This window comes from Sebastes fasciatus, chromosome 17 (genome assembly GCF_043250625.1).
Source record: "Sebastes fasciatus isolate fSebFas1 chromosome 17, fSebFas1.pri, whole genome shotgun sequence".
NCBI lineage: Eukaryota > Metazoa > Chordata > Actinopteri > Perciformes > Sebastidae > Sebastes > Sebastes fasciatus.
Genome location: NC_133811.1, coordinates 18,515,593 through 18,541,704, shown reverse-complemented (window position 1 = coordinate 18,541,704; position 26,112 = coordinate 18,515,593). Strand labels below are relative to the sequence as shown.

At 40.9% G+C, this 26,112-nt stretch overlaps 1 protein-coding gene across 2 annotated transcripts; it reads left to right on the top strand.

Annotated features, from left to right (window-relative positions):
- The first annotated feature begins 1,636 nt into the window (after window positions 1–1,636).
- zbtb10 (zinc finger and BTB domain containing 10) lies at window positions 1,637–26,112 on the top strand. 2 transcript variants are annotated; one of them, XM_074612577.1, is made up of 5 exons: window positions 1,638–2,668; window positions 10,073–11,096; window positions 17,262–17,327; window positions 21,243–21,418; window positions 22,968–26,112. In XM_074612577.1, exons 1-5 carry the CDS (start codon window positions 1,949–1,951, stop codon window positions 23,256–23,258), a joined length of 2,277 nt encoding a protein of 758 aa, XP_074468678.1. In that variant the 5' UTR covers window positions 1,638–1,948; the 3' UTR covers window positions 23,259–26,112. The 2 variants fall into 2 exon arrangements, with proteins under 2 accessions (XP_074468679.1, XP_074468678.1); XM_074612578.1 differs by lacking the exon at window positions 17,262–17,327 and having other exon boundaries at window positions 1,637–2,668.

The following is a 26,112-nucleotide window of genomic DNA, read 5'->3' as shown; positions in this document are numbered from 1 at the left end:
ACCTTGTTGTAATCAAAACCTGGGTTAAATCCCACTCTTGTTCACACACTATGTGCAAAGCCCTTAATTGGACAGCATTGAAACTCTACACCCAACTATGTCAAGCATCACACACACATTCACACACACACACACACACACACACACACACAGACACACAGAGAGAGAGAGAGAGAGAGAAAGAGAGAGAGGCGTTCACATGAAAGAGGGCCACCTGCTGGACCTGATCTTAACGACAGGGAACAGAAACTTGAGGTACATGTTGATATGTTAGAATACTTTACTCTAGGCTATATAACATCTCACTGCAGGTCTCTGGAGGTTGCCAATTTCACATCTACACGATCACACAGCACATGACTTTATTACAGTCACACCAGCTATATTTACTTATTATTTAAAACATATATCGTAGGATAAGAAATATAGAAACAGCAAATATACTATAAACTATGATATTATGGTGACATATATTATGCTTTGGACAAAAAAGGTGTATAACTGTAATGGAGTGTAAATATTAAAGTAATGGAACAATTTTTGATTTTAATAAAATATCACAATGAATTCACACACATGATTTACACATATAAGCTACTTTACAGATATTTATATTCTATATTATACTTTACTATCTTTTGTAAATAGGCTTCAAACACTTGATTTTTATGTGTTTTGTATGATATTATGTTATGTATTTATTTTGCATTTGTTTTATGTTGTGGCGTCTGAAACTTTAATGTATGTTTAAATGCTGCTGTCTTTGCCAGGTCTCTCTTGCAAAATAGATTCTTAATCTCAATGAGTACTACCTGGTTAAATAAAGGTTAAAAATAAATAAATAAATAAAATAAAATAAAAAGGCAACTACAGACACACTACAAGTTCTTGCAGAATTCCTATAGAAATATTATAGGAACTATGATATTATGGTGACGTATATTAAGAAAAATGTTGAATAACTGTAATGGAGTGTTAATATTAAAGTAATGGAACAATTTTAGATTTTTAATAAAATATCACAACACATGATTTACACATATAAGCTACAGATATTTATATTCTATATTATACTTTATGTATTTATCTTTTGTAAATAAAAATAAAAAGGCAACTACAGACGCATTACAAGTTCTTGCAGAATTCCTATAGAACAATTTTTAATTTTAATAAAATATCACAATGAATTTACACACATGATTTACAAGCTACTTTACAGATATTTATATTAAGGGACTACAGATGTGAATTAGCTTAAAGCTATAATCTGGTACGGTGCATCAAATAGTGAAATTTATTTTTTAAACTGTAATGGGTCCCTTTTAAATAAATAAAATATATTATACTTTATGTATTTATCTTTTGTAAATAAAAATAAAAAGGCAACTACAGACACACTACAAGTTCTTGCAGAATTCCTATAGAAATATTATAGGAATATATTATGGTAACCCCGTTTAGCAAAGGGGTTAAAGTGGGGGCACACTATTTATTTACGTGCTGAGAAGACAAGCAAAGCCATAAAAAAAAAGTAAAGCATGCATGAAAAATGGGTGCAGCCTTCAGAAACACAAAGTCCCCCTTGCTGATCAACAGATCCCCTCATCTTCCTTTAAATGCCCCCTCCTTCTCTCTCTCCAACCAACCCCCCTGTCTCTGGTCGAGGTGCATTGTGGGGAGGAAAGCCGTTGCCATTCGACCTCTGCGGGGCCTGCGCGGAGCGGACGCAGCGAGAACCCTCAAATTCATTATGCCTTTAAAACCTTTATTTATTTCCGCATAACCTACATACTCTCACCGGGAGGAAGGGCCACACGCAAAAAAGCTGAAAGAAACAGAAACGACGACGGGGGTTCATCTCTTATCAGGGAAATACATTACACATATTCTTGTCGGAGGATAACTGTTGAGAAAGTGAAGATTCAAATATATTTTTAACTGACAAAAAATGTCCGGTGAGAGAAACCGCAGGTCGCTGGCTTTCCGAGGAGGCGGTGGATTAGCCGGGTTAACGGGTTCCAGCGGTATCGGTGGTGGGGGGAACCGTAACAGCTGGGAGGCCCCGGCCTGTCAAGACCGACATTTTAACGGGAACAGGCCGGATCAAGAGGAGGACAGCAGCAGCGATCTGGGGGCGAAAGGATCAGGAGGATCAGAGAAGAGAGTGGAGGGCGCCGGGTCTGTCAGCGGCGACAGCACCGAGGAACCAGAGGCGGAGGAAGAAGAAGAGGACCCGGAAGAAGGCAGCTTGGTTGACGGCGACAACGACGACCGTGTGGGCTCGGTGGAAGCGGAGGAAGGGGATAACAGCTTGACAGAGGAGGGCAACAGTTCCAACGTTCCCAACGACCAGGAGTCGTCGTCGGCGGTTACTCCCGAGACTGGCTCCAGGAGATCCGGATCTGGTGTAGAGATGAGACCGCAGACGTTGCTCCAGAAACACTCCTCGTTATTCCACGCTTCGTGGTTGCAAGAGTTTCCATGGCTCAAATTCAGCCAGGAGACGGGACTCATGTCCTGCTCTTGGTGTCACAACATTGCCACTAAAAAAAATAAAAACAGCAGCAGCAGCGACGAGCTTGTCAAAGGCAGTCGAAACTACAAGCGGGCCTTGCTGCTGAGACATCACCTGTCTTCTGAGCACGGCAGGAATGACCCCACCAAACAGGTAACACTTAGCTCTCAAAGTCCCAACGTAGTCCCAATACCTGTCACACGTTTTACCATATACACATGTCATTATCTGTGTTTGTTTGTCACTAATAACTACTAGTTTCTACAACTTCTAAAAGGCGAGAAAAGGCTTGTTACCTAAGCTTCCACAATCCCTTCTCCTGGCTGATTAGCTAGCTGCTAACCTGGAGCTAACAGCTAGCCTAGCCCAGCTAGCCGCTTGTAGCTGGTGGTAGATGGGGGCAAGAGGCGGTTAGTGGAAAGCCCCTTAGCGAGGCTACTAACTAGTATTGAATGGCAAAAACACACTGAACCACTTTTTTCATGTGTGAGTGACACGGTTCAGTTAGTGTCTGCCCACTCATTAGTCCAAGTTACAGGCACAAACCTGCTCCAGTGTGTGACACCTGCTAGCTACTATCACACCCTGGGCTGTTTCCTTTAGAAACAGAAATGATTCATTGCATGTCACAAATTAACGTTTAACAACAAATAATTGACAATGTTTGGTGTCTTAGAATACTTTTATTTGGATGCACACTGTACCCTTTTGTTGCAATCAGCAGCTGTCTTGATTGCTAGCTTGCTCCAGAGGTCACAATGGCAAGGGCTCGACCCTAGCAGCCTTTGGGGAACCGCACCCCTACCCAACCCCCTCCTCCCTCCCTCCCTCTTTGGCCTCTCATCATGCAGTTCTGCTGGCTCGCAGTCCCGGGTGACCTCTGGCGCATTTCTTCCTCACCCTCCTCCTCCGCCCTTTGGGGAGCTAAATTAGAGGCATTGTGCTAGAATGACCCCCCAAAATCCATAGATGGTGTCACTTGCAGGGCTGGACAAGAGCAGGAGAGTAAATCATGTTGCCTGGAGCCTGACAGCTTGCCTGGCCCATGTGAATAGGCATGAATGAGTGAAATAGAATGACATGGCACCACCTGACCCCCATCATCCACATATTTCTGAATTAAAGGGCGCTAGTGTTATACCTTTTGGGGGATATGTTATGATTAAGGCCCCTGTCTTGTATGCACAAGATTGAAACTATATTGGAAAATTGCCCCTCTTTATTTAATTGGCATATAAAGACTTTGTGGTTAGCCTAAGCTTGAGGTATGTATAAAGTCGTTGACCGTACCAGTATATTGAATGCATATAATCCAAAACAACCAAGTCATTTTGGTGAACTATGTCTTTATTGACGTGCATGAGGTCTTTTTTTATTGGTTCATTATTTTTATTGCAGTGCAGGCAACAGTTCTACAGTACTCCTTCAGAGACCTCATAAAAACAGGGAGTGCATATTTACCCGAACAATCTAGTGTCAAAGGGCATTTCTCCCATCAATCTTTCTTTTGAATGAAAAACGTACTGTTAATTCTGTTCCTTGTACATTTCCACACCCGACCTCCTATCCTGACAATGGTCTGGACTGTCAGGGGAATTAAGAGCGGGGTGCCATTTGACTCTAATTTGTGAGGGAAGAGGATTGCACTACTACATTTAGTTCCTTCCTTTCGCACACGCAATCACTAATCAGAAGTGATCCACTAACTTGTACACATGTCTAATTGGTAAGGAGAGCAGTGAGGGTGGATTAGGGGCTTGGTGTGGCTTTTCCTTAGCAACAAGGACCCCAGACACTGTACCGAGAGGTTATCCAGGCCATTTCCTCATGTAGAATAGAGCTGGGACGACAAAGTCCCAGTGCTGCATTATTGGAAATGATTAAATTCAGATTTTTATTGAATTATTTTCTGCGGTTTCGATGTTTCTCAGATTAGATTTTTCTCTTGTGACTGCCTTTAAACCCTTCGTATATACAGTACTGTTGAAATAATGAGCAGCAGTGGATGTTAGGCAAGGTGGCATTGTGAAGCAATACATTAAAGGGGAATTATGGTGTTATGAGGCCACGTCTTGTTCTATTCACCCATTCCTTGCGTTAGTCAGGCCTCTGCTGCATTCGTTAAAGCTAACTCGATTAGCCCTAGCACACCAGGGCAGCTGTGGTAAATGTGGGTCTCCTTGGAGAAGGGGGCCGTTGTCCTTTTAATTCTCTAGACGCTGTCTTGTGCTCAGATTGTTCCCTATGCTCACTGGCAAAAGGTTAAGATGAGGAAAGTAGACCATTGTTTCCCTTGGATCAAATATGAGATCACATATCTGGGATATATATATATGTCAATTTTATTCTCAAGTAACTGTTTTTCCTTTGTTCACAAATTGGTGAAAGATTATGTGTCACATTGGTTGTCACACAGTAGTCTCTTGTCATCACCATGTACAGGACTATTCTGCAATTATTGTTCCATATACACATATAGGTACATTGCGTAAATACCACATAAAGTTAGTTTCATTTTCAGTTCTCTCTAGATCCAGCCTCTCCATAAACTCCCTCTTTCTCTCTCATCTGCTTCTATCCTTTCTCGTCTCTCCCTTTTTCATTCTTTGCTTGAATGTAAATAACTAATTTGATTTAAATTCGTAATACAGACACCTGTTTGCCAATATTCAAACATTCAACCCAGGTCAGAATGAGGCTCATGAAGCCACAGCAGACGATCCACATTGCCTCATAAACAGTAGTTTGACAACCAAACAGATGTTTTACCTGCATCGCTGTGTTGATCTAAATGGGGTGTTAGATAAGATAACGCTACACTTTTCAGATACAATTCAGATATGCGGGACCTATCCAAGTCATTTCACCCCCTCATTTCAGTTAAGACAACCCGCTCATTGTTAAGAGCGAGTCTCCCCGAATGGGAAAGGGGACCCACCCATTGCGGTCTGATGTCTGCCAGATAGATGGGATGTTTATTGGGGGCCACAGGTCAGGGGAATAGGGTGGGGTGCAGCCAGAGGGAGAATTCTTCTTGTTGAATCCGTCAGTGACTCTACCCTCCCCTCGTTTCCCCCCCCCCCCCCCCCTCCATCTCTGCCTCTTCTGTCAGAGCATTGTTAGGAGGCTGGGAGACACTCAGCGCAGCCCTCCCACACCTTGGGCCAAACGCACACTGCAGTATTGTTCTAGCATCTGGGGACAGACGGGTCGGGTGAGGGAGGGGGGATACAGTAGATGTAGGGAGTTAGGGAAGGACCGGTGGAGATCGCCTCAGGGCAGGGCTGGTCATGGGACTGGATTGACGGTGGGTGGGGGTTGACGAGTGAGGGGATGGAGGCAAAGTGTGCGTAAAAGGTAAACAAGAACTGGCTCCAGTGGGTCATTATGTTGCATGGGGACAGTGCTGTATCACATGATCTGTTAGAGGTGTGTCTAACTGATGCCGGTGCGTCAACATGCTTGAATTTATGACCATCTTGGTTTCGTTTAATCCACCTGTAAATCAGTTCTTGTTGGCCATTCACTGTAGATTTTAAAGCATCCATGTTAGACCCAGATCAAAGGATTTGTCTTACCCAGCGCCCTCTTGGATTCTCCTGCACGCTCATTCTTCCACCCCTACCATCTCTGGCTCAAATAAAAACCTAGCCACGTCACAACTGGGGGAGGCTGATATTGTCCCCACATTCTCTCTTGGCTCAGACTGGTTTTGCCTCCAGCATCTGCTGTGCAGTGTTGGTCTGCTGGTTCTCTAAGCTCACACGTGGCACATCTGGAGAAAGGATGATACTGCTGCCGATGAGGCCAGTATGGTGCAACTTGTCCAGTACCAGGCTGTCCTAACCTGACTCTAATAAGTCCACACACAACTCATATTAGAACTGTCAGGCAAAGTCTTACCTCTCTGGCCCATTGCCTTGCTATGTGTAATGGATAAAAGCTGTGGGGAGTCATGGGGTTCGGGGGTGGGGTGGCCAGTTCGTCGAAATGATAAAATGGGCCTACAAATTCCCAGGAACTATGAGTATGAGAGCGTTTGTTTATTTACGGCATTTCTAACAAATATAAAAAAAATTCTGTTCAAACCTCACCGTCTTGTGACTGTAAAAGTGTTTTGAAGGTATTTTTGTTGCAGGATGCTAAATATAATTCATTATTATTCCGTTTAGCCCAGCAATTTGATAGCTTGTTTGATCTAAACTAGGGCTGTCAAAGTTAACGCAAAATCGTTTTAACGCTAATTTCTTTAACGCATTAATGCAATCGATCTTTCTGAGGTTGTTTTACAGCTAGAGTGAATATACTGGTATCATATGAAACTTGAAAACCTAAGGAATCCACTGGTACCAACCATGTCATATTAGCTTGGCGTGGAAAAAACGGCATGACCATTTTCAAAGGGGTCCCTTGACCTCTGACCTCAAGATATGTGAATGAAAATGGGTTCTATGGGTACCCACGAGTCTCCCCTTTACAGACATGCCCACTTTATTATAATCACATGCAGTTTGGGGCAAGTCATAGTCAAGTCAGCACACTGACACACTGACAACTGTTGTTGCCTGTTGGGCTTGAGTTTGCCATTTTTATGATTTTAACATATTTTCTATGCTAAATGCAGTACCTGTGAGGGTTTCTGGACAATGCTTGTCATTGTTTTGTGTTGTTAATTGATTTCCAATAACAAAAAGCACATATTTGCCCACTCCCATATTGATAAGAGTATTAAATCCTTGACAAATCTCTTTAAGGTACATTTTGAACTGACAAAAAATGTGTGATTCATCGTGATTAATCATGGACAATCATTAATTGCGATTAAATATTTTAATCAATTGACAGCCCTAGTCTAAACCTATCAAAAGAGGAGAGCAATGGACAAAAACAAAGCAGTCAGATTTAAATGCAGTCTAACTCGGAAGCATATCCAACACCTCTTGTGATAGCACTCCTGCCCTTCACCACACCAATATATTCCACCACAGTACTCGACATGATGACCATGCCCCTCCAGAGGCTTTGATGTGTATATCATGGAATAATTTTTCTCCTCCCTCCTCATCCTCTTCGCCTCCTCACCCACACGCACTCCGGCTCCTTTTCTATGCTTGCGAGTGGGAGCTGCTGTGTAATAAGAGAGTGAGTGCCGAAACCTTTCACAAAGGCCTACAGTGAGTGGACAATGAGCCTCGGGGAGAACACGGGCTATTGTGAAGGCTAAAATGGGGTGACCCAACTCCTTCTCTCTATCGCGCCTGGCTCTCCGTCCCCCTCTGCTCCACATTTTCTCCTCCGCCCTTTTTCTCGAGGCTCAAGGTCTCGCTCTCTCAATCTCTGCCTCATGCTCTCGCTCGCTTTTCTTTGTGCGTGCGTTATCAGGCTTTTTTCTCTTATGCCCCAACCATTTCTCATTTTCTTTTCACACTAATTCTATCAACTTTTCTCCATCAGAACAATTCTGCTCTCTTATCTTTTATTATTTTCTGTCCTTTTTATTTCTTCCAGCCCGCAAAGTACGTCCACTTTCCCCCCCTCTCTATCTGTCACTTATTCTGCCTCTGATTTCATTCCATCTCTCTTCATCTCTCCCCTCCAGCTGTGGCAAAGGATGATAAGCCCCCCTATACTATCCTGTGTGCCCAAGCTGCCCTGGACAAGCACTGCAGTGTGGAGGGAGTAGGGGTGGGGGCTGGGTGGGGACCTCAGAGAAATGGATTTAATCTGAATTACTCGAGCTGAAACCCCAGCTGTGTGTGTATGTGTAGGCAGCTTGGTTTCTGTGTGGTCGTGTGTGTGAGTGCACATGCATGTGTGTGCACAGCAGAGATGGTGGTAGGCGGGGGCAAAAATGCAGGGCTCGAGCAATGTGAATTATTCTGGATTAGGACATCTGCTGTGCAATTCTAAAATGAGCCGTAGATGTATGCTGCTACATGTAAGTGCAAAACTATAATGTAGAGTTCTACACATGTATGTGCATTTTTTTTTTATTGAGCTGTGTATTTTGTAAGCGTATGCATATACACGTGTAAATACTCCCCTCTTCTCTGCTCCGTACCAGGCTGGCCCTTTGCCCTGTTAAGGGGGAGCAGGGGAGGGGGGAGCGGGACTGTTACAGGGTAGTTCTGTGCTTCTGCCAGTTCCCCTCCCATCCTACAGCCACGTTGAGTCCTGTTTGGACACTTGGCAGCCCTCCTCCAGGTCTAATTATGGCTCGTTTTACATCTAGCTTCCAAAATTAAAGAGAGGGAGAGAATTGTATTGTACAGAAGCTAAATGTGTGTAAAATCTTGAATCTCATAACGTTCCAGGCTAACTTTGGAGGTGATAACCAAGGCGAAATTGAAAAGTGTATTCATTAACCATGAAAAAATAATCATGCTTTTGTCTAGAGAATGTCTTGGTTTTGTAAAAGCTCTAGTGTTACTACGAATGGAGTATTAAATTATGCTCCCGGGAAACTTAATAAAATGAATGCTTCACTGTTACTTTAAAGGTAATGAAATTCTCAAAAGGTGATTTTTCAACTGAGTTAGAAGGGAATCCTGATGAACAGTGATCATCTTAGAAATGTATGAAAATAGCCATAGGTGATGTCCCATGCTTTTATTTTTGCTTGGGTATGTATTTTTTTCTTTTGCCCTGGATGTCTGAACAAATGCCAGTGCAAAGTGGCATCATGTTCAGGTTTTTGCAGTACATCATAAATGGAAATGAATAGGATAAAATATTCCATCTCCCTAAAACTTAAACAGTAAGTGTAAGGTTTTCATAGCACCCCAATTGAGCAAATATTTCCTTCTAGGCTCACTGTTTTGTTTTTCAGTAGTCATACAAGTAATAGTCGATCAAACAATCAGTGATGCTAATTTCTACTCTGATTGAAGCACAGCCACAAGATGTCTTTATGAGTAAGCGGTGTCACTGTTTTAAACATTTGATTGACGGAAAATGTTTGCCCTACTATTACTACGTAATAAGCCTAAAAAAAAGTTATATTCTCTGGGGTTGTCGAATTGCATTCTGGAAAATGTACGAAATCATTAATTAAAATAAAAATAGGTGAGCCACCTTTTTGGAAAGTCTACAGCAGATCATTTAATTACAATGTCTTGTGAAAAGCACTGAACATTGCAGTCTAATAATATGTAATTGTACAATATATGGGACCGATTTCTGGGTTTATTAATCATCATTGGGCCTACAGCATCATATTTTTTGTGTTTAGAACTTGTGGAGTTTCAGTTTAATTGAGAAAGGGAATATATTCATGGGGCTAGGTAACACTACCCCACCTTAAAAGTAACACACCTTTTAATGCGTCTTTCCCACCTCCTCCATAACAGAAGCCTGTCAAACCTGTTTCACCCCTAGGTTAGGTGCGTCTCTGTCACACTGGGAGCCCCGGGGGTGTATGTCTGTGCGTGTATTTACAGAGTTACAGGAAGGGAACATATATTTGCGTATAAGCGCATTTTTGCATGCTTTTGCAAATTACTTGTGAGAACAAATCTTCAATATTTTTTCTCTTTCTTCTTCTCTTTTACATAAAAGGAGACGATGAGACCCTCAGACAATGGCAGCCCCTCCACTAACTGCTCAGAGGAAGATTACCGCAACAGGCCCAATGAGAACTCCTACTGTTACCAGCTTCTCCAGGAGCTGGACAAGCAACGCAAAAGTGGCATCCTCTGTGACGTCAACATCGTCGTCTCGGACCAGGTGTTCCGCGCACACAAGAACATCCTGGTTGCGGGCAGCCGCTACTTCAAAACCCTCTACTGTCTGACCAAGGGCGAGGCCCAGGACCAGGCCACGGTCACGCACCTAGATGTTGCTGCTGTGCAGGGCTTCTCCGTTATCCTCGACTTTCTCTACTCTGGGAATCTGCTGCTCACAAGCCAAAATGCCATTGAGGTGATGTCTGTTGCTAGTTACCTCCAGATGACAGAGGTTGTACATACATGTAGGGCTTTTATAAAGGATGCCCTGAATATCAGCATCAAGCACGAGGCCCCTGATTCAGTGGTGGTGGACTACAACAAGAGGCAGACGTTGTCCAAAGAGGGTCGAGGGCTGGACCGGAAACCAAGCAACTTCTGGGCCACAAGCATCCTGTCGAAGCTGTCGATCAAGGCCAGCAACAATCAAGGAAAGGATGCGATGGAAGAAGAAGACGAAGGTGGCAGGGTGAAGGAGGAGACCAGCGATATAGAGGTGACAGTGGCCGGGGGTGAGGGCTGTGCCCTGGTGACCCCCGGAGCCTCTGGCAACTGGGTCCACCACAACGACAACTCGTCTGATTCAGCAGAGACCAATGAAACGCGGTCGGCGAGTGGCCAGGTGTTCGTCTGGAACGAGCCAACCACAGGTGGCGCCGCAGGGGCACCCGCAGCAATAAAGCGAGAAGCACCGGATGCTGCTGCAGGAAGCGGACGGAGGAAAAAACAGACCACCACGCGGCGTTTTGTGTACAACTTTCCACCAGAGCCTGAAGAGGGATTTGACGAGGGGATGTTCATCCAGCCATCGGCCTCCTACCCCAGAGAGGACTTCTCCTCCCTCTCCGAAAATGCTGGTATGACGCACATTTGTACCTCTAAACACACCTCACCACCCCCAGTCCTCTACCCTATAATATATGAATTGCTTTCACCGTTAATCATGAATTTGTTATTCCTATTAGTCACACTGTATACTCACTGTAAGTAAAAGAAAGAGGCTCCCTTCTTAAGTTAGAGAGGTGCATGCGGAATTTCTGTGGCGCATTCAGTTAAATGAGCTTTATTCAATAGAGGCTACTAACACAAAGCACAACCACATGGCCAGAGTCAAGGAAAAATGAAGATTAAAAGAGGTGGTTCTAGTAACTTTTTATGATCCAATCCTGCCAAAATTCTTCCTTTGCAAGAAGATCCTAAAGGAATCACAGAAATGTTTTGAAATAAAATGCAGTAGTATAACACTTTTGCTAAAAGAATTTATCAATATACATCCATGTAAAGGCCCCATGCACTCCTCTATGTAACTGTGTGCATTGCTTTTGTCAGCAAACTTGGCCTAAAGCTACTGCTATTTGGAGATGCAATAACCAGTTATGTCAGGTAGCATCATTAGCTAACCCGACGCCTCTGTGCCCCACCCTCTCCCCCATCGCCATCAGTTTAACCTCTAAACACTAAGATTACTGTGACATTCAGTTTCTTCTTGTTCCAACACTTACTTGAAGTTAAATTATGCTCACACAAACTCAGACACCATGTTTTTATGGCTGCACCAGTGCATCAATATTTGATATCTTTGGTAAAACTGTATTTATTTACAATTTTAAATGAAATTCTGTAGGTTTAAACAATGCTTGTCCCCACATTGTGCATTTATAATAATGTATCCACCAGGGGGTCAGTGGGGCTGAAAAAGAATAACCCTGATCAATCCCATGGATTCAGGATTTGAATCTTGTTTTGCTGTTTTCCAGCCTGCAAAAATGTTTGCATTATTTTAGCACTGGCCGATCACACCTTTTTGTTGCTTGGGGGCAGCATTGCCTCATTTATATGAATGATCTGTCACCGTATAGTGACGTATCTAATTGTGTCACACTCACGATCACAGATTCAGTGCTAATAAGCTAAGCTGTGTGGTCACCCGCAGTGGGAAACACTGGCATGATCACTAGTTTTCAAGATCAAATTATTGATCACATCCCAAAATGAATGGATTTTCAGCTTTCGATCAATGTCCTGCTGTTGCACCTAACAGGATATTTGCTTATCAAGCGTTTTACCTGCTGTGCACAACCAAGAAGTGAGTCACTCACACAGCCACGATCTCCACTAATCACTCCAGAGCAGGGGGTTAATGAAAGTTTACGCCCACCTGGAGTGCTTTGTCTCAACACAGAGGTGCGTTGCCACATCGCTGCTGAGACTTGTTCTAAAGAAAAGATGAGACATTTTATAAGGTTAAGTCCAATTCAATTATTTTGAAGCAATTTAATGGTTCAGAATGGTATGCGATAATGTTCTATGGAAGAAAATAATGAAATGTCAATATTTAAAGTGAGTGAAGTGGAAAGTGAATTACCGATCCTGAAACGTGCTATGTGATGTGGTTGGCAAAAACATTGACTCCATATGAACTTTCACTAAATCAGTTTTTAAATCTTGCTTGATAGAACTTTTGCACATTTTCACCTTCTCCCTTTTTCTTTACCATTTGATACCTTGCACTCTCTGTCCCTTAAAGAGGATCTATTGTGCTTTTATGCTTTTCCCCTTTCCTTTAGCGTGTTATATAGTTTTTTGTGCATGTAAAAGAAAGAAAGCTATAAAGCTCAAAGTCTACACCAGAGGGAATTACTCTCCCCCGCAGAAACACTGCTCCTGAACTGCCTGAAACACCTTGCTTGAAGTGCTGGCTTTTCTTCTGTAACGTGGTGATGTCACCAAGTAACACATTTGCATAATACCTGCCTTGCGGCTAGTTTGACACGCCCTCAAACAAAGCTAATTAGAGCGGAGCTGTGGCCAGTGTACAAAATTAACCTTTTGACTCACCTGCCAAGGGGACGGATAGATGAAAAAATCCATCAGCCAAGCAAATTTTTACGGCCAAAATAATAAATGACCTTTTTGTGTCACATATACATTTGTTTCAGTAGATTTCATTTAGTTAATAAGGTCTTATGTTGAATACAAAACTAGTCGAACTTAATTCATTTGCATGTTTGTTTTGATTTTGATAACAATGCAGCTAAGTTAAATTTAAATATATTTTTTAAGTTTAAAAAGTAGCAGGAGCTCAAACAGAGCGTTTCAGACACAGGGTGAAAAGAGTTGCAGCAGCACAGGTGGTATGAGAAAAATAAAGCGTTTTTTTTTTTTATATTAAAGCATGTAAACATGTTCTAGTAGAAACCCAAAATACACGTATGCACCTGAAAATAAGCATAATAGGTCCTCTTTAATCTATCCATCGCTCTATCTATCCTATCCACATCCAGTGTAGCGCTCATAGTAATCTCTTCCCTCAGCTCCAGCCTTCTCCTTCTGTTGGCCCCATTAAGCGTGGCACTCCATGTAACCATAATGATATCAGATATTAAGTGGAGTGGTATGGACGGGGGGAGGGAGGGGATGTGTGTAGAACGAGAGAGAGAGAGCTACATTTTGTGTGCGTGAGCGAGAGAGAAGCCCTCCCTAATGCAGGGAAATGAAGAAAGCAGGGGAAACATTTCTCCCCCCAGGCCTCCCTAAATGCACTTGAATGCTCTTAGTGCCGCCAACTCCTCCTATGGCTCTTTTTAATGTGTGCACAAAGTGATCCACGGTGTTGTAATGGCTTAGAGAGACGCTCAGTTAAAGACGGAGTTTGTCTGCATGTGTGCTAACTCTCCAACCTTCCTCCTCTTCATGCATCTGTGTTGTTTAGCTCCACGTCTCTACTTAATGTATACTACGTTTCCAAATAAAGATACGGTTAGGACTTCAAGTAGGCTGTTAGTCACAGTAAAAGGTTTCAAGGGAACTGTTTACCCTTAAATGATAGTTTTGTGTTAAACAGTCCATTCATTCATACAGTAGACTCTTAGTTTAAATATAGATCTGTGAATATTTAGTCTCTGTAAGGGCTTAAAATGGTAACGATGTGTCCGTCTCTCTATTGTTTAACATGTGTGAGAGGTGATGTCCAGAGAATTTGAGGCAGAAATGTGCAACACATTATCCTGATGCTGTTTGATGTTGGGATGAGAGGCACTTTTTTTTTTTAGCCACTAGAAATGAACAATTGGCATAATTGTGAAGTTGCATTCATTACTGTGGGTTGTTTATCAGCGACCTCATACTGTGACATCGTCCGAAATGGCATACTAAGCACTACATACCCGATATGTTTACCATCGCTCAACGTACTTTTGTGTGAATAAACAGTAGTATGTATCTTTTCGGACACACTGAGCTGTAATTTACATCGTCACTTCCTGAGAGCCTCCTTGATTGTTGTAAACGAAACGAGCAACGACCAGATTCTGAACTAATTTTAAATATATATATTACGCCTATCAAAGTGAAATCTTATACTTACACTTAAATTGAAGCGTTGTTGATGTTACAGAGCTGTCCGTCAACATCTGTTATGAATGTTGTCGTCACTACCGCATTGCATTGTGGGATATTTATGCCAGCGTAGTGTCCAGTGTTTGCATACTTTTAATATTTTACCGGAAATAGTATACAATTTGCGTACTATTGGTTTCATACTAAGGGTACGGACATACTAAAAAAAACTCTCATACTGTTTTAGTGTACTAAATAGCATGTTAGTACGACATTTTGGACACAACCCATATTTAGCTCTTTTTTTTAGCAAAAAGCGTTTTCCAAATTTAATTTTTTGGTTCCCTGTTAGAGGAATTTTTCCAAATGCTTTGTGAAGTGTTGCTGTTTTTTTTTTTTTATCAGGTTTTTTTTTAGTTTTAGTTCAGAAGTTTTGTGACAGTAAAGGATTTCTTTAACAATTTGTACTCTGTTCATCTATTAAGACAAGGTGAGACAGACAGAGAGGACAAACAGAAAGGAGAGCCACATGTAAATTATATTTTTTAGGACAAAAGTTGAGCGCTTCCTGCCTCAATATGCATTGCTGAGTCCATATCAGTTTTTAAATCTAGACTTTAGCGAAGCGTTTTAGTTGATGTAGTTTTTTTCTTGTTATCTAGGTAAAGTGTCAGTTGGTTATGTGAAAGCTGCTTCATTTTTTTTATTTATTATTATTATACATTTTTCTACGGTAATGTGTCATATTTTTCTCCACACCGTAAAAGCTTTTTAGCCCTGCCTTCAGGTTTTAGGACATTCTTCACTTTGTAGGAAGAAGTGGGATCCAGTGGTGTGCATGTAATATTCTGCATTTGTTTACTTCTGGGTAGAAAGCTGCTGTGTCATGGAGTCTACTGTACTGCATGTGTAGCGTCAGAGCACTCCGCTATATTAATGCCATTTTTCACTCCACATCTTCTGGAACGGACATGAAAAAGATGGTCAAGTACCATTTATGGACCCAAAGCTTTCAGTTTGTTCCCACAGCCAGTCTTGTGTTGCATACAGTGCTCATTTGTTGTGACTCGCTCTGGATGTGTGTGTCACATGATGTCTTAAATGTTAGTTACACTTTACTGGAATATTGCTTTACAAAGCAAAAATGAGAATGTGTACGATCATTATTAGCCATGTGGGTTATTAGATTATTCTATAACACACAGTCATGCAGACGAGACGAGGAAGTGTTTATCTTTTTGCTCGGCACCAAAAACTCTTCTGGTTGTGAAAAGCTCGCTTTAAAACTAAACAGCCCTCTTGCACGATCAGTCATCGCTGGTTTGCATATTTCTGTTCGAGCCCATGAGCAGTCATCCACCAGTATTAGCTGTCCCAGTTTCCCACAGTGATGTCACTCGTTTGGGTTTCATTTTGCTTTAGTTTGATTTGTGCGGTCATGCTCCAAGGATAGAAACCTAGTAGCCCAAATGGTGGTATTCTTTCTGCTGTTTTGTATGTCTTCCCTTTCAAAACGTGTCTTTTTTAAAATATTTTTCCTCTTTTTTAAAGAGGTTGTTAGTTGCAGCCCTAAACATTTAATTTGTTGAAGAATTGTTGTCTTGTTGATTCATCTACTGGTTATTTTTCGATTGATGTAGTCTTTAAAATGCCAGAAAACAGCTTGTCACAATTCCCTACAGTCCGAAGTGTATGTCTTTTTTTTTTGTCCAAAACCCAAACATATTCAGTTTAAAATTTTACAAGACTGAGAAAAGCAAAAAATCTTCACATCTGAGAGGCTGGAACCGTCAAATATATTGCATTTTTTGCTGGAAAAAATGTCTGAAACAACTGAAGGTAGACAGTTTACAGAGTGACAGGAATGCTAGTGTTGTGTGGAAAATAACAGTTGAAAGTGAAGGCTGGTTTCAGCGATATAAGTACTTTGCCATCGCTGTCTGCTCTTACCACGCTGAGCCCACAGCCAGCACTCATGGCCAATAAATTCTTGGGTCTTCTCCAAACAACGCTGTTGGATTGTTTAAAGGGTGCATGCTGCACACAGACACACACACACACACAGCAGGTGAAATGCATTTGCATACACACTAGTGTCTGTTGAAGCGTGCACACGAACACACGCCCACGCACAATAACTTCCCCAATCCCTGCGAGGTGTAAAGCCGCCAGGGGCAGTCCCTTCCCTCCCTAATCCACTCTAATGCACTGGGGCTGTCCTCACTATTCCAAATATTGACCCAGGGAGAATGGACACACACACACACGCACGCACGCACGCACGCACACACACACAGGGTGTGGGTCTTTAATGGGCTCTAAGCGCTGATGCTGGAGGAACCGGACACACACAGGTGCTCACACACAAGTGCTTACAAAGGCCGAGTGTAAACTGAGCCGTCGTGAGGGCTCGACTCTAATTAACCCCCTCCGTCCTGGTTACACCGTCAGTTTGTTCCCCTGGCCTGGGGAGCATACTGTTTTACATATAGTAGGGACCTGTGTGTGTGTTTGCCTATGTTGTTAACTGAAACTTCCATTGTTTCATGTGGGGGGTGGCTAGTTGTGTACACAAGGCGTTGTGAGGTGTGTGTGTGTGCACCCCCACCCAGGCTCTCAACCACCTCTCATCTCTCTCTCTCTCCCTCTCGCTTCTCTTGTCCCCCCCTCCCCCCCTTTCCCAGAGCTGGCCAATCAGATCCAGTATAGCATCATCCAGGACTTACAGCAAGGGGAGTCCTGGGAGAATGGTAAGACGCCGCTCTCTCTAGACTACCGCTAAACAAAACAAAAAAAAAAGCAGGCTGCTTCAGTGAAATCTTTAACTAAAATGCATCTTCTCAAATGAGTGTGGGCAGTCCAGTCAGTATGTCTCCTTGAATAAGAGAGCAAACACATTTCTACTGAAGGGTTCAACCAGCATTCAAATGCGTAGCTTATCTGCTTGACCCGGTTATACAAAATTATGATCTACGTTTATCCCAATGTCAGTCTATTTACAAAAATATATGGGAACGATTGGAAGTCAATTTTATTTACATAGGCCAAAAATCACAAATGTTCTTCAAAGGGGTGGCTGGGAAGCCAGTGTGTCACATATAAGTGGGTGGCCATCGTCTTAGGGCTGCACAATTAATCAAAAACTAATCACAATCACGATTTTCGCTTCCCACAATTTAATGATCATGAATGACTGCGATATTGACATTTAAAATGCGTGCTCAGCTCATAGAAATCTCCACTGCATTTCAAATCAAGCGCTTCCTAAACTAACAGCCAACCACTAGGGGGTGATCCAGATGTGTTGGCTTCACTTTTGGGTAGCTGCAGCTGCAGTCTGAGAAAAACTTTCCTGAATGTTGCGCCTGCAGTCCAGAGTAGAAGAGTAATACAACAGAGAGCAAATGGGCAAAACGAAAATGCACTGAAGAAGAACCATATTTTAAGTTGTATTTTGATGCAAAAATGTGTACATTAGCAGGAATGTAGCACAACATGGCAGTGAAAGCAGTGCTTTGTTTATTTACATGTGAAAGTGCAATACATTTTTTATCTCTGAAATCAGTGAATAATCGTGATAAATAATCATGATCTCAATATTCATCAAAATAATCATGATTCTCATTTTGGACTCTATCGTCCAGCCCTACCTTGTCTACAGTACACAAGGCTGTGTGTCATAATTCCACAATTCACACTAATTCTAAGTATGTATGCAAGTATGCAGTGTGTTCACAAGTGTCGAAATGAAGTATACCTAAACGTGACAATTTGAAAAAAACCCATCTAATTTTTAAGTGTGCTGTTGATGGGAACTACTTTCCCACAATGCACTGCACAAAGGCAACGGAGGTGCTGCTCACAGCTTAAAAAATGTAAAACTACTTGTTGATGGTGGTTAAACAGCTTTGTGAACACCCCAGAAAACAAGAATAACAAAAAGATTTTGACTTTTGTGAAATTGAATTGGTGTTAGGTTGCAGTTTGACTGATGGGCGTCGCTGCTTGTCAGTTGTGAGTTGTGGGTTTAGATATCAGCTAAAAAAGCACGAGGGGGAACCAGGAAATGGGGCTCTAGTCAGATTGGCTGGCAAGGTTGTATCTTAAACTATAAATCTGTAGTTGGATTAACGGTGCTATTGATGACATTGATAACGTTCAGCCACTAGATGTCGCATTACCCTGTTGCATTGCATTGCATTACAACAACAAGTGGTTGCCAGGCACATACTGTCAATCTCAGCCATTAATCTGTTTTTTTCCACACTAACGCACGACGCAGAGATACCACGTGATACCAACGTCGTTTTACTATTGGCTCACAAGCCTTGTTAGAAGTGGGAACTAAACGTCAGATATCTTCCACAGAGATGAACAAAACATTCATTTTGGACCTGCCAAAATCTTTTAAATGATTTTCAGGAAAAGCCATACTTTATTCAGCACCTTTCTAAAGGCTCTGTGGATGCATTATTTAAAAAAAAATATTGATCTACATAAAAATGAGACATAAATGAGACCTTTAAACTAAAAATTAGGTGCTCTTCTTGTTTGTTTTTTAAATAAAGATTTAGTTTGAATTCAGGCCCTCTCAAGACTATTTTTTGCCTGCTCTGTATTTATAATGACAGATAGTGAAAATAAAATTTCATAGCCTAAATTAACAGCTTGTTGCACACATACACACAGTCACGGGAAATACACAGGTGACCTGCTTCTCATCAACCCTTCCTCCTCCCTCCTCCCCCTAGCAACCTGCCCTGACAACACCTCTGTTGTCTGCTCAAACAAAAGGCCCTGTTCCCCCACTTCTCTCAACCCTGAAGACGAGCCACTCTGTTTGGAGTCTTTTCAAAATCAATACGTTGCTTATTTATTTGTAAACCCAGCTGTCCTCAGTAGCTTGTTAGCATAAACATCCTGAGAGGGTTAATGAGGTCCATGCTGGTGTGAGGACATCTTGATTTCTTTTTTTTAGACACTGAAATAAAAAAAACATGTCATACCATATGCTGTAGTCGTTAAGTAGTATAATAGCTAATGTTGATGGATGATACATAAAGGCGTTGGGATTTTTTAGCTTTTCTAATTGTATTTGATGTTAGGAGTTGCTAATCATATTATGGAACTTAATAGTGTGCGCTTGAGCAGTTTTGCAGAAAATTGCTGTAGACTTACAGTATTGGGTAATTAGCACTGTGGTTTATGTAAAGTAGACCGTTTCTTAATATAATGAGGCAGAGTCATTAAATTATTAGTTGTACCTCTTTATAGAAAGTTGCAATCACAACTGTTACATCGCCAATGAAGATTTCTTTTTGCCCAATGATGCCAAAAATATATTGCCTACTGCAGGTTTAACTATTTTGCCTTAGCTTAGCCACAGTTTTGTTGTTTTTTTTGCCATAAACACAATCTTTCCCTAACCTTGACCATACCGTAGTTGCCTTTGACATGTAACCAAAAACTTGTTGCCTACTGAAGATTAAATTGCAAATACATACACCGCTTGTTTGAAAATAATAAAAAGTGCAACTTCAGGACCCACTGCTTCTCTTCTCAAGACACAAGGCAGTGCAATATTTAACAATAAATAAAATAAATCAACTTCTATTCAATCATTTTCAATATAAACTGTAGAGCAATAATATTGGAGTCTCAGTAGGTGCGTGGAAAGATTGGTCATGTTGCCATTATTACCAAGGACATCTCCCTTTTTGCAAAAGCCAAAATGTTTCCACACACTGGACTTCAAACACGGCTTGAAAATCTCTCACTCGTCTGGCTCTTCCTCGCCATCAGCCACGCTTCGTTTTGTTGTCATCTATCGGAGATTGGCACTGCTTGCGCATGTCGATGACGTCATACACAGGGAGAGTTAACCGGAGTAACGTTTACTTTACTATTAAAAGTGCTAAAAAATACATCCATATAACGTTTGTCGTGCTTAAATACAAGGTGCAAATTCTTAGTATCGATATAATAGGTTATTTATCTTGCAAATTTTAGATTAATTTTAGATCGATATACGTCCCACATGAACGACAACTTGCCAAGTACCTATCGATGTAGTTGGATCGCAGGAATATAAATCTATACATCGATGTAGTAGATGAATCGTTACACACCGAATTTCTTTCACATCGTACACCAAACTGCATCATTCTGTGATCTGTATAACGACACAGATGCATGTTTCTGCTTTACATTCACTGCTAATATGAATCTGTATCATTTCTGACATCGCCATGGTGAGGCCTCATTGCAGACTGTTACTTAGCAACAATGCTAGAGCTGGATTGTGAAGTTTACATGGCTGCCACGGTTCTATCTCTGCAGTTTAACAAACTTTGACTAAAGGGGCTTTTTGTGATGCATCAGTTTGTGGTGTCTTATTCTCTCTAATGGCCACCGCATCCTAACTCAGTGATTTGATAAACAGGATATTGGTTCCTGACACACCCCTCTCTCATCAGAGGATCTATAGATGCAAATGTAGCTTTTATGATCGTTGTCTTCTTCCATCTCCAGTTTGTTCTTCCAGTCCAGTCAAATCAAAACTTCACTCAAACCATGGTTGTGTTTTTTTTAAGATGTAATAGTACACGAAATGTTACTAAATCACTGCATCTGCATGTCTTGTGTTTCTCTTCGTCTCTACCCAGGCGAGTCCTCACACCTAGCCCTCAATAAGCTCAAGTGCCCCCACTGTAACTACATCGCCAAGCACCGGCGCACGCTCAAGAGGCACCTGATCATCCACTCGGGCGTGCGCTCCTTCAGCTGCGACATCTGTGGCAAGCTGTTCACCCGCCGCGAGCACGTAAAGAGACATTCCCTGGTGAGTCCACATATGCACAGGATCCTCTCCTCTCTTTTACACCACCATGTGATGTGCATCCATCCACCATCTAGTGCCAAACGCTACAGCGTTTTTGGCCACCCTCACGCCTTTGCACTCCGGCTCATTGTTTGTGTCTGGGAGCTTTTTGCTCGAGGGAGTGAGTGCAACAAGATATTTTTAAAAGCAGGAATTTATGGCTATGATATCTGTTTTCTAATGTAGGGAGTATCTCAGAGTCTCTCACAGAGTGGTACAAAACAAATGGATTAGAAATCAGGAGGCTATATCATTGTACTGGCAGCACAACTTGAGAGGACAGGCAGGCATTGTCCTGTTAAATAATAGTGTTATCAGTCAGACTGTTAGAGTTTAATGGAGGGGAGGGGGGGGGGGGGTTACTAAACTTGTAACTGTACTATCTCTGATTTCTTACTCCATATTCAATATTTGGGGAATATATTTAGTGTTTACAGGAATGGCACTTATTTGCTTTCTTGTTGAGTTAGATGAGAAGATCGATACCACTCATGTCTACGTGCTAAATATGAATCTACCACTAGCAGCCAATTAGCTTAGCTCAACATGAAGACTGGAAACGGGGAAACAGCTAGCCTTTTGTTACCTTAGAATGAGCTGTTTGTATCTACATAGGGAGCAGGTCCCCTCTCCACGGACTCCGCCATGTTGCACCGCCACAGACCTCCTGGGGCAGATCATTGTTTTCATGATCCTGTGTCAATCTAAAATAAATACCATAATAGCTAGAATATTCATTATTTTTGCAGCGAAAAGCTAAAGCTTCGGTCTTTCGTCTTGTCACGTTGTATGATCGTGATGACGTTGTTACATTGCGTGTGGTACAGAATGTGTTATTATAATAATAGTAGTAGTGGTAGTATTGCCCCGTAATGGCTGTGGGAAATTGTTGTTTGCAAGATCCTGTTTAAATCGATGGAAAATAAAAAACATAATAGTTAGAGCATTCATTCTTTTTGCAGCAGAAAGCTGAGGCTTATGCCTTATAATGATGACGTCATTAAGTTATGTTACGTGCGGAACGCAACAAAACTATCAAAATGCCTTTGCACTCTATCGCAAAAAATAAAAAATGTGCATAGTTCAAATAACTGAAGTTTTAATAAATATTTTGTTCATGTTTCTACATTTAGAAATCTTTTGGATCAATATTTTTGTTTGCTTATTTCGTAACATTTGATGAAAAAACATGTCAGATTTAAAAAATAAATAATAATAATAATAATAATTTATGAAACTATTTCAATACTTTTATCAATTATTGTGGTTTATTGACTTATTTAACCTTTTAGCTGTGGTCGTACAGATTTTAGGGATGTGAAGCATTTGAAGATACTCAAAGAAATGACATCACAATAAGCAAAAATACCAATGTAGGCACTGGGGAACCATTTCTATTGCAGAGTTCAAAGGGTTAAAGCGACCAGTGAATGCAAACTTCAAATGGCAACTGACCTCACTCACCTCATCTCCTCAACCCTCTCCTCCTCTTTCCCCGTCTCTCTCACAGGTGCACAAGAAGGACAAAAAGTACAAGTGCATGGTATGCAAGAAGATCTTCATGCTTGCAGCCAGCGTTGGCATCCGTCACGGCTCGCGGCGCTACGGCGTGTGCGCTGACTGCGCGGACTCGCACCAGGCCACTCAGGAGGGCCTGGAGGCCATGGAGGGCATGGAGTTTCCTCGCGACGAAGACTTCGAAGGCGAAGAAGGGGAGGACCTGGATGGGGAGGAGCCTACCGACAACGACCAATCAAATTGGGGTGAGGGCAACGCTGGTGCTGCCCCGGAAGAGGACTAAGAATTTAAACAAGCTTGAGAAACAAAAATAAAAAGGTTGATGTTTAATATATGTATTCAAAAACTAGCTGGTAAACAATCAACTCCAAAGTGCTATCAAACCTTGAGGTTACTTAATTGTGCAAGTATACGACAAAGATATGGATTTTAAAAAAAGCTTTCGTAGAGTGGGAACTCCAAGATGTACAGATTTTATTATTGTTAAAATGTGTCCAACTCTGGGCCCAGAGCCCACAAGAGAAAGGTTCTATCGACGAATAATATGATAAATCAGGTTTTTGGTGATGTATTTTTATTTCCTGTTTTTCGGGGGAGAGTTGGGCAGGGTGATGATGTAGTTTTTGAGCTGGGGTAGGCCAATCATCTAAAAGAAAAAGCGAAATGTTAATTATTTAATTTATGAAGAGAGGTTATTATGGTCTTATCAATAATTTTTTTTATTTCTGTTTTTGTCTGCAAGCAGAGGCACAGTAATGCTGTCGCTTTCTGCACAATCTGAAAGTATATTGCTTGGTGCTTGTAGAAGTACACAGAAGAAGAGCATTATTGTCCACAGGAAGATTTCTAACTTGCTCTGTAGATCTTGTTTAGATGCGCTAAATCTTATTATATTATTCTTTTCAAATTTTTTTCTTTCTTTCCCTGTGCAAATCTTGGAACCAAAAAATCTGTTTTGTGACTCTAATGTATCGCAGCCATATTTATGATTAATTTAAGAGGGCTGTGATATTGTGCCAAACAGACCGCACACCAAGATTTAGCAGGAAGCAAAAACTACTGAATACGCTTAAAAAAAAAAAAAAAAAAAAAAAGACAACGTGAGTTTTTTTTTTGTTAAGCGGGAAAAAAGATGAATAAAAAGAAAAGTACAAGGGGAAATGTTATTGCTAGCTTTATACAAATCACGGCGTCACAGTAACACTTTATTATTATTAATAAACAAAAGCATTTGACTTTCACTTAAAGCTTGAATTTTGCCAAATGACGAAACGTTTGGTGCTGTAATGCTTGTCGCAGAATACTGGACCTACAGGCTATATATGATGTTTATAATCATAAAGCTTAAACTGACTCAGTTATACATATGTAATCAGCTTAAACTATAGAACACTGTTGTGCTACGGCGACTATCAGGTATGCTTTGCCATTTGTTTTTAAGCTTTTATTTTATTGAATGCACACACGAACACACACATACCATTTTGTAGAACTACCGGCAGTACTTGTAATTGACGTTTTGCGGACCTAAGTGGACATCAATACCTGTATACGTTTGTTTATATTTGGTACTGAGTTATAAAGTAAATACAGTATATATATATATATATTTTGAATCACTTGAACGTTGGTTGCGAGGAGAAAGAAGTGTGCAGAAAATCATGATGTGTGATGTTTAAGTCTGAGAGAACTCCATTTTTCATGTGTAAAAGCTAAACAACATGTCATCGGTTTAATTTGATGTAAGTTTGTTTTTATTTCTTTTAGGTCTGCCAGGTAGAAAAACACTTTGTTCCACAAAAAGTGAAGCTCTATGGCGCCTCATAGACATGCACTTACTATTGCGTTCATGAAAATAATTTTCTTTTTATGTTTTCTTCGCTTCCCCCAAAAGCGGGTCTGAATGGAACTATATAAACTGTTGTGTCTTTCTTCCAATGCGCAACTTTTTTTTATTATTATTAGACATTTTTTGTTTTTGTTATTTAATATTATATATATATTGACTCCAAAATGCAATCAAGACTGTTAATTTCTATTTGTCCAACCAAAATTGTTGTTTTTAATTATTGTTGAACTATAATGTATGAGAAAAGCCAGGTGAAAACTTGCTTAGTGTAGAAAAATCCTTGCTCGTGTCTGTAATTGTTGAGATTTTTAAATGTTTTTATGCTACAGAAATCATTCACTTTACCCTAGATACATATTGTTTAATTTTGTCCTTTTCCACAGATGTTTCCTTTCTCCTTTGTTCTTTCATTAAGCACATATTTTCTAAAGAAACACGGATTGTTTGCGGGTTAAAACCTTGGAACAGCAGTATCTGTTCATATGCAGTGGAATATACAGTATGTACTGAAGTGCTGATGATACAGAAGACGTGTAACCTCCCTTTAATCTCAGTGGAAGAAGATATATTTTAAGTAAGAGATATTCATCCTCTTCGTGTCACTTTTACCTTCAAATCACTGTGGGAGGGGTTATATATATATACATCTATATATATATATATGTGGAGATTATATGAGATAAATATATAAATATATATATGAAGAATATATTATTTAACTAGTGGATTTACTTAATGGAACACATGGACGGTCAGCTCCAAACCCCCGGCGTGGCGGTTTATTTCCGTGAACTTTAACCTTCCTCTGTCGCTCTCTGTTCACGCTGTGTGCTTGCTCATTACACCATCCTGTTGTCTTGTTTGTTCTTTTGATACTATTTACCATCCTACTGATTTTACTGTAATGAATGAAACTCAAAAACTATGATGTATCATTTTTAGAATTTATGCTGTATTTGTTATATGGACAAAAAAAAAAAAAACAACACGAAAAAACGAAGCAAAAACACTACAGATGTAAAAGCAGAGGTTTTTTTTCCCCAGCTGTATTTTTTTACGCTGTTGCAAAAGGTTGTATTTTTCAATTTCTCTCGAACTTTAACAGTGATGCAAAACTCGGGCCGCGCCTCAGTGCCCTCCGAACACAAAGCAAATTCAGGTTACTCTTTTTACGTTTTTATCGAAGGTTTTCAAAGATGGAACTACATTCTCCTTTTTTCTGTCTGAATTGTACTACTGTTCCTCTCTATACTACATTTTAAGAATAAAACTTTGATATTGCTTTAAA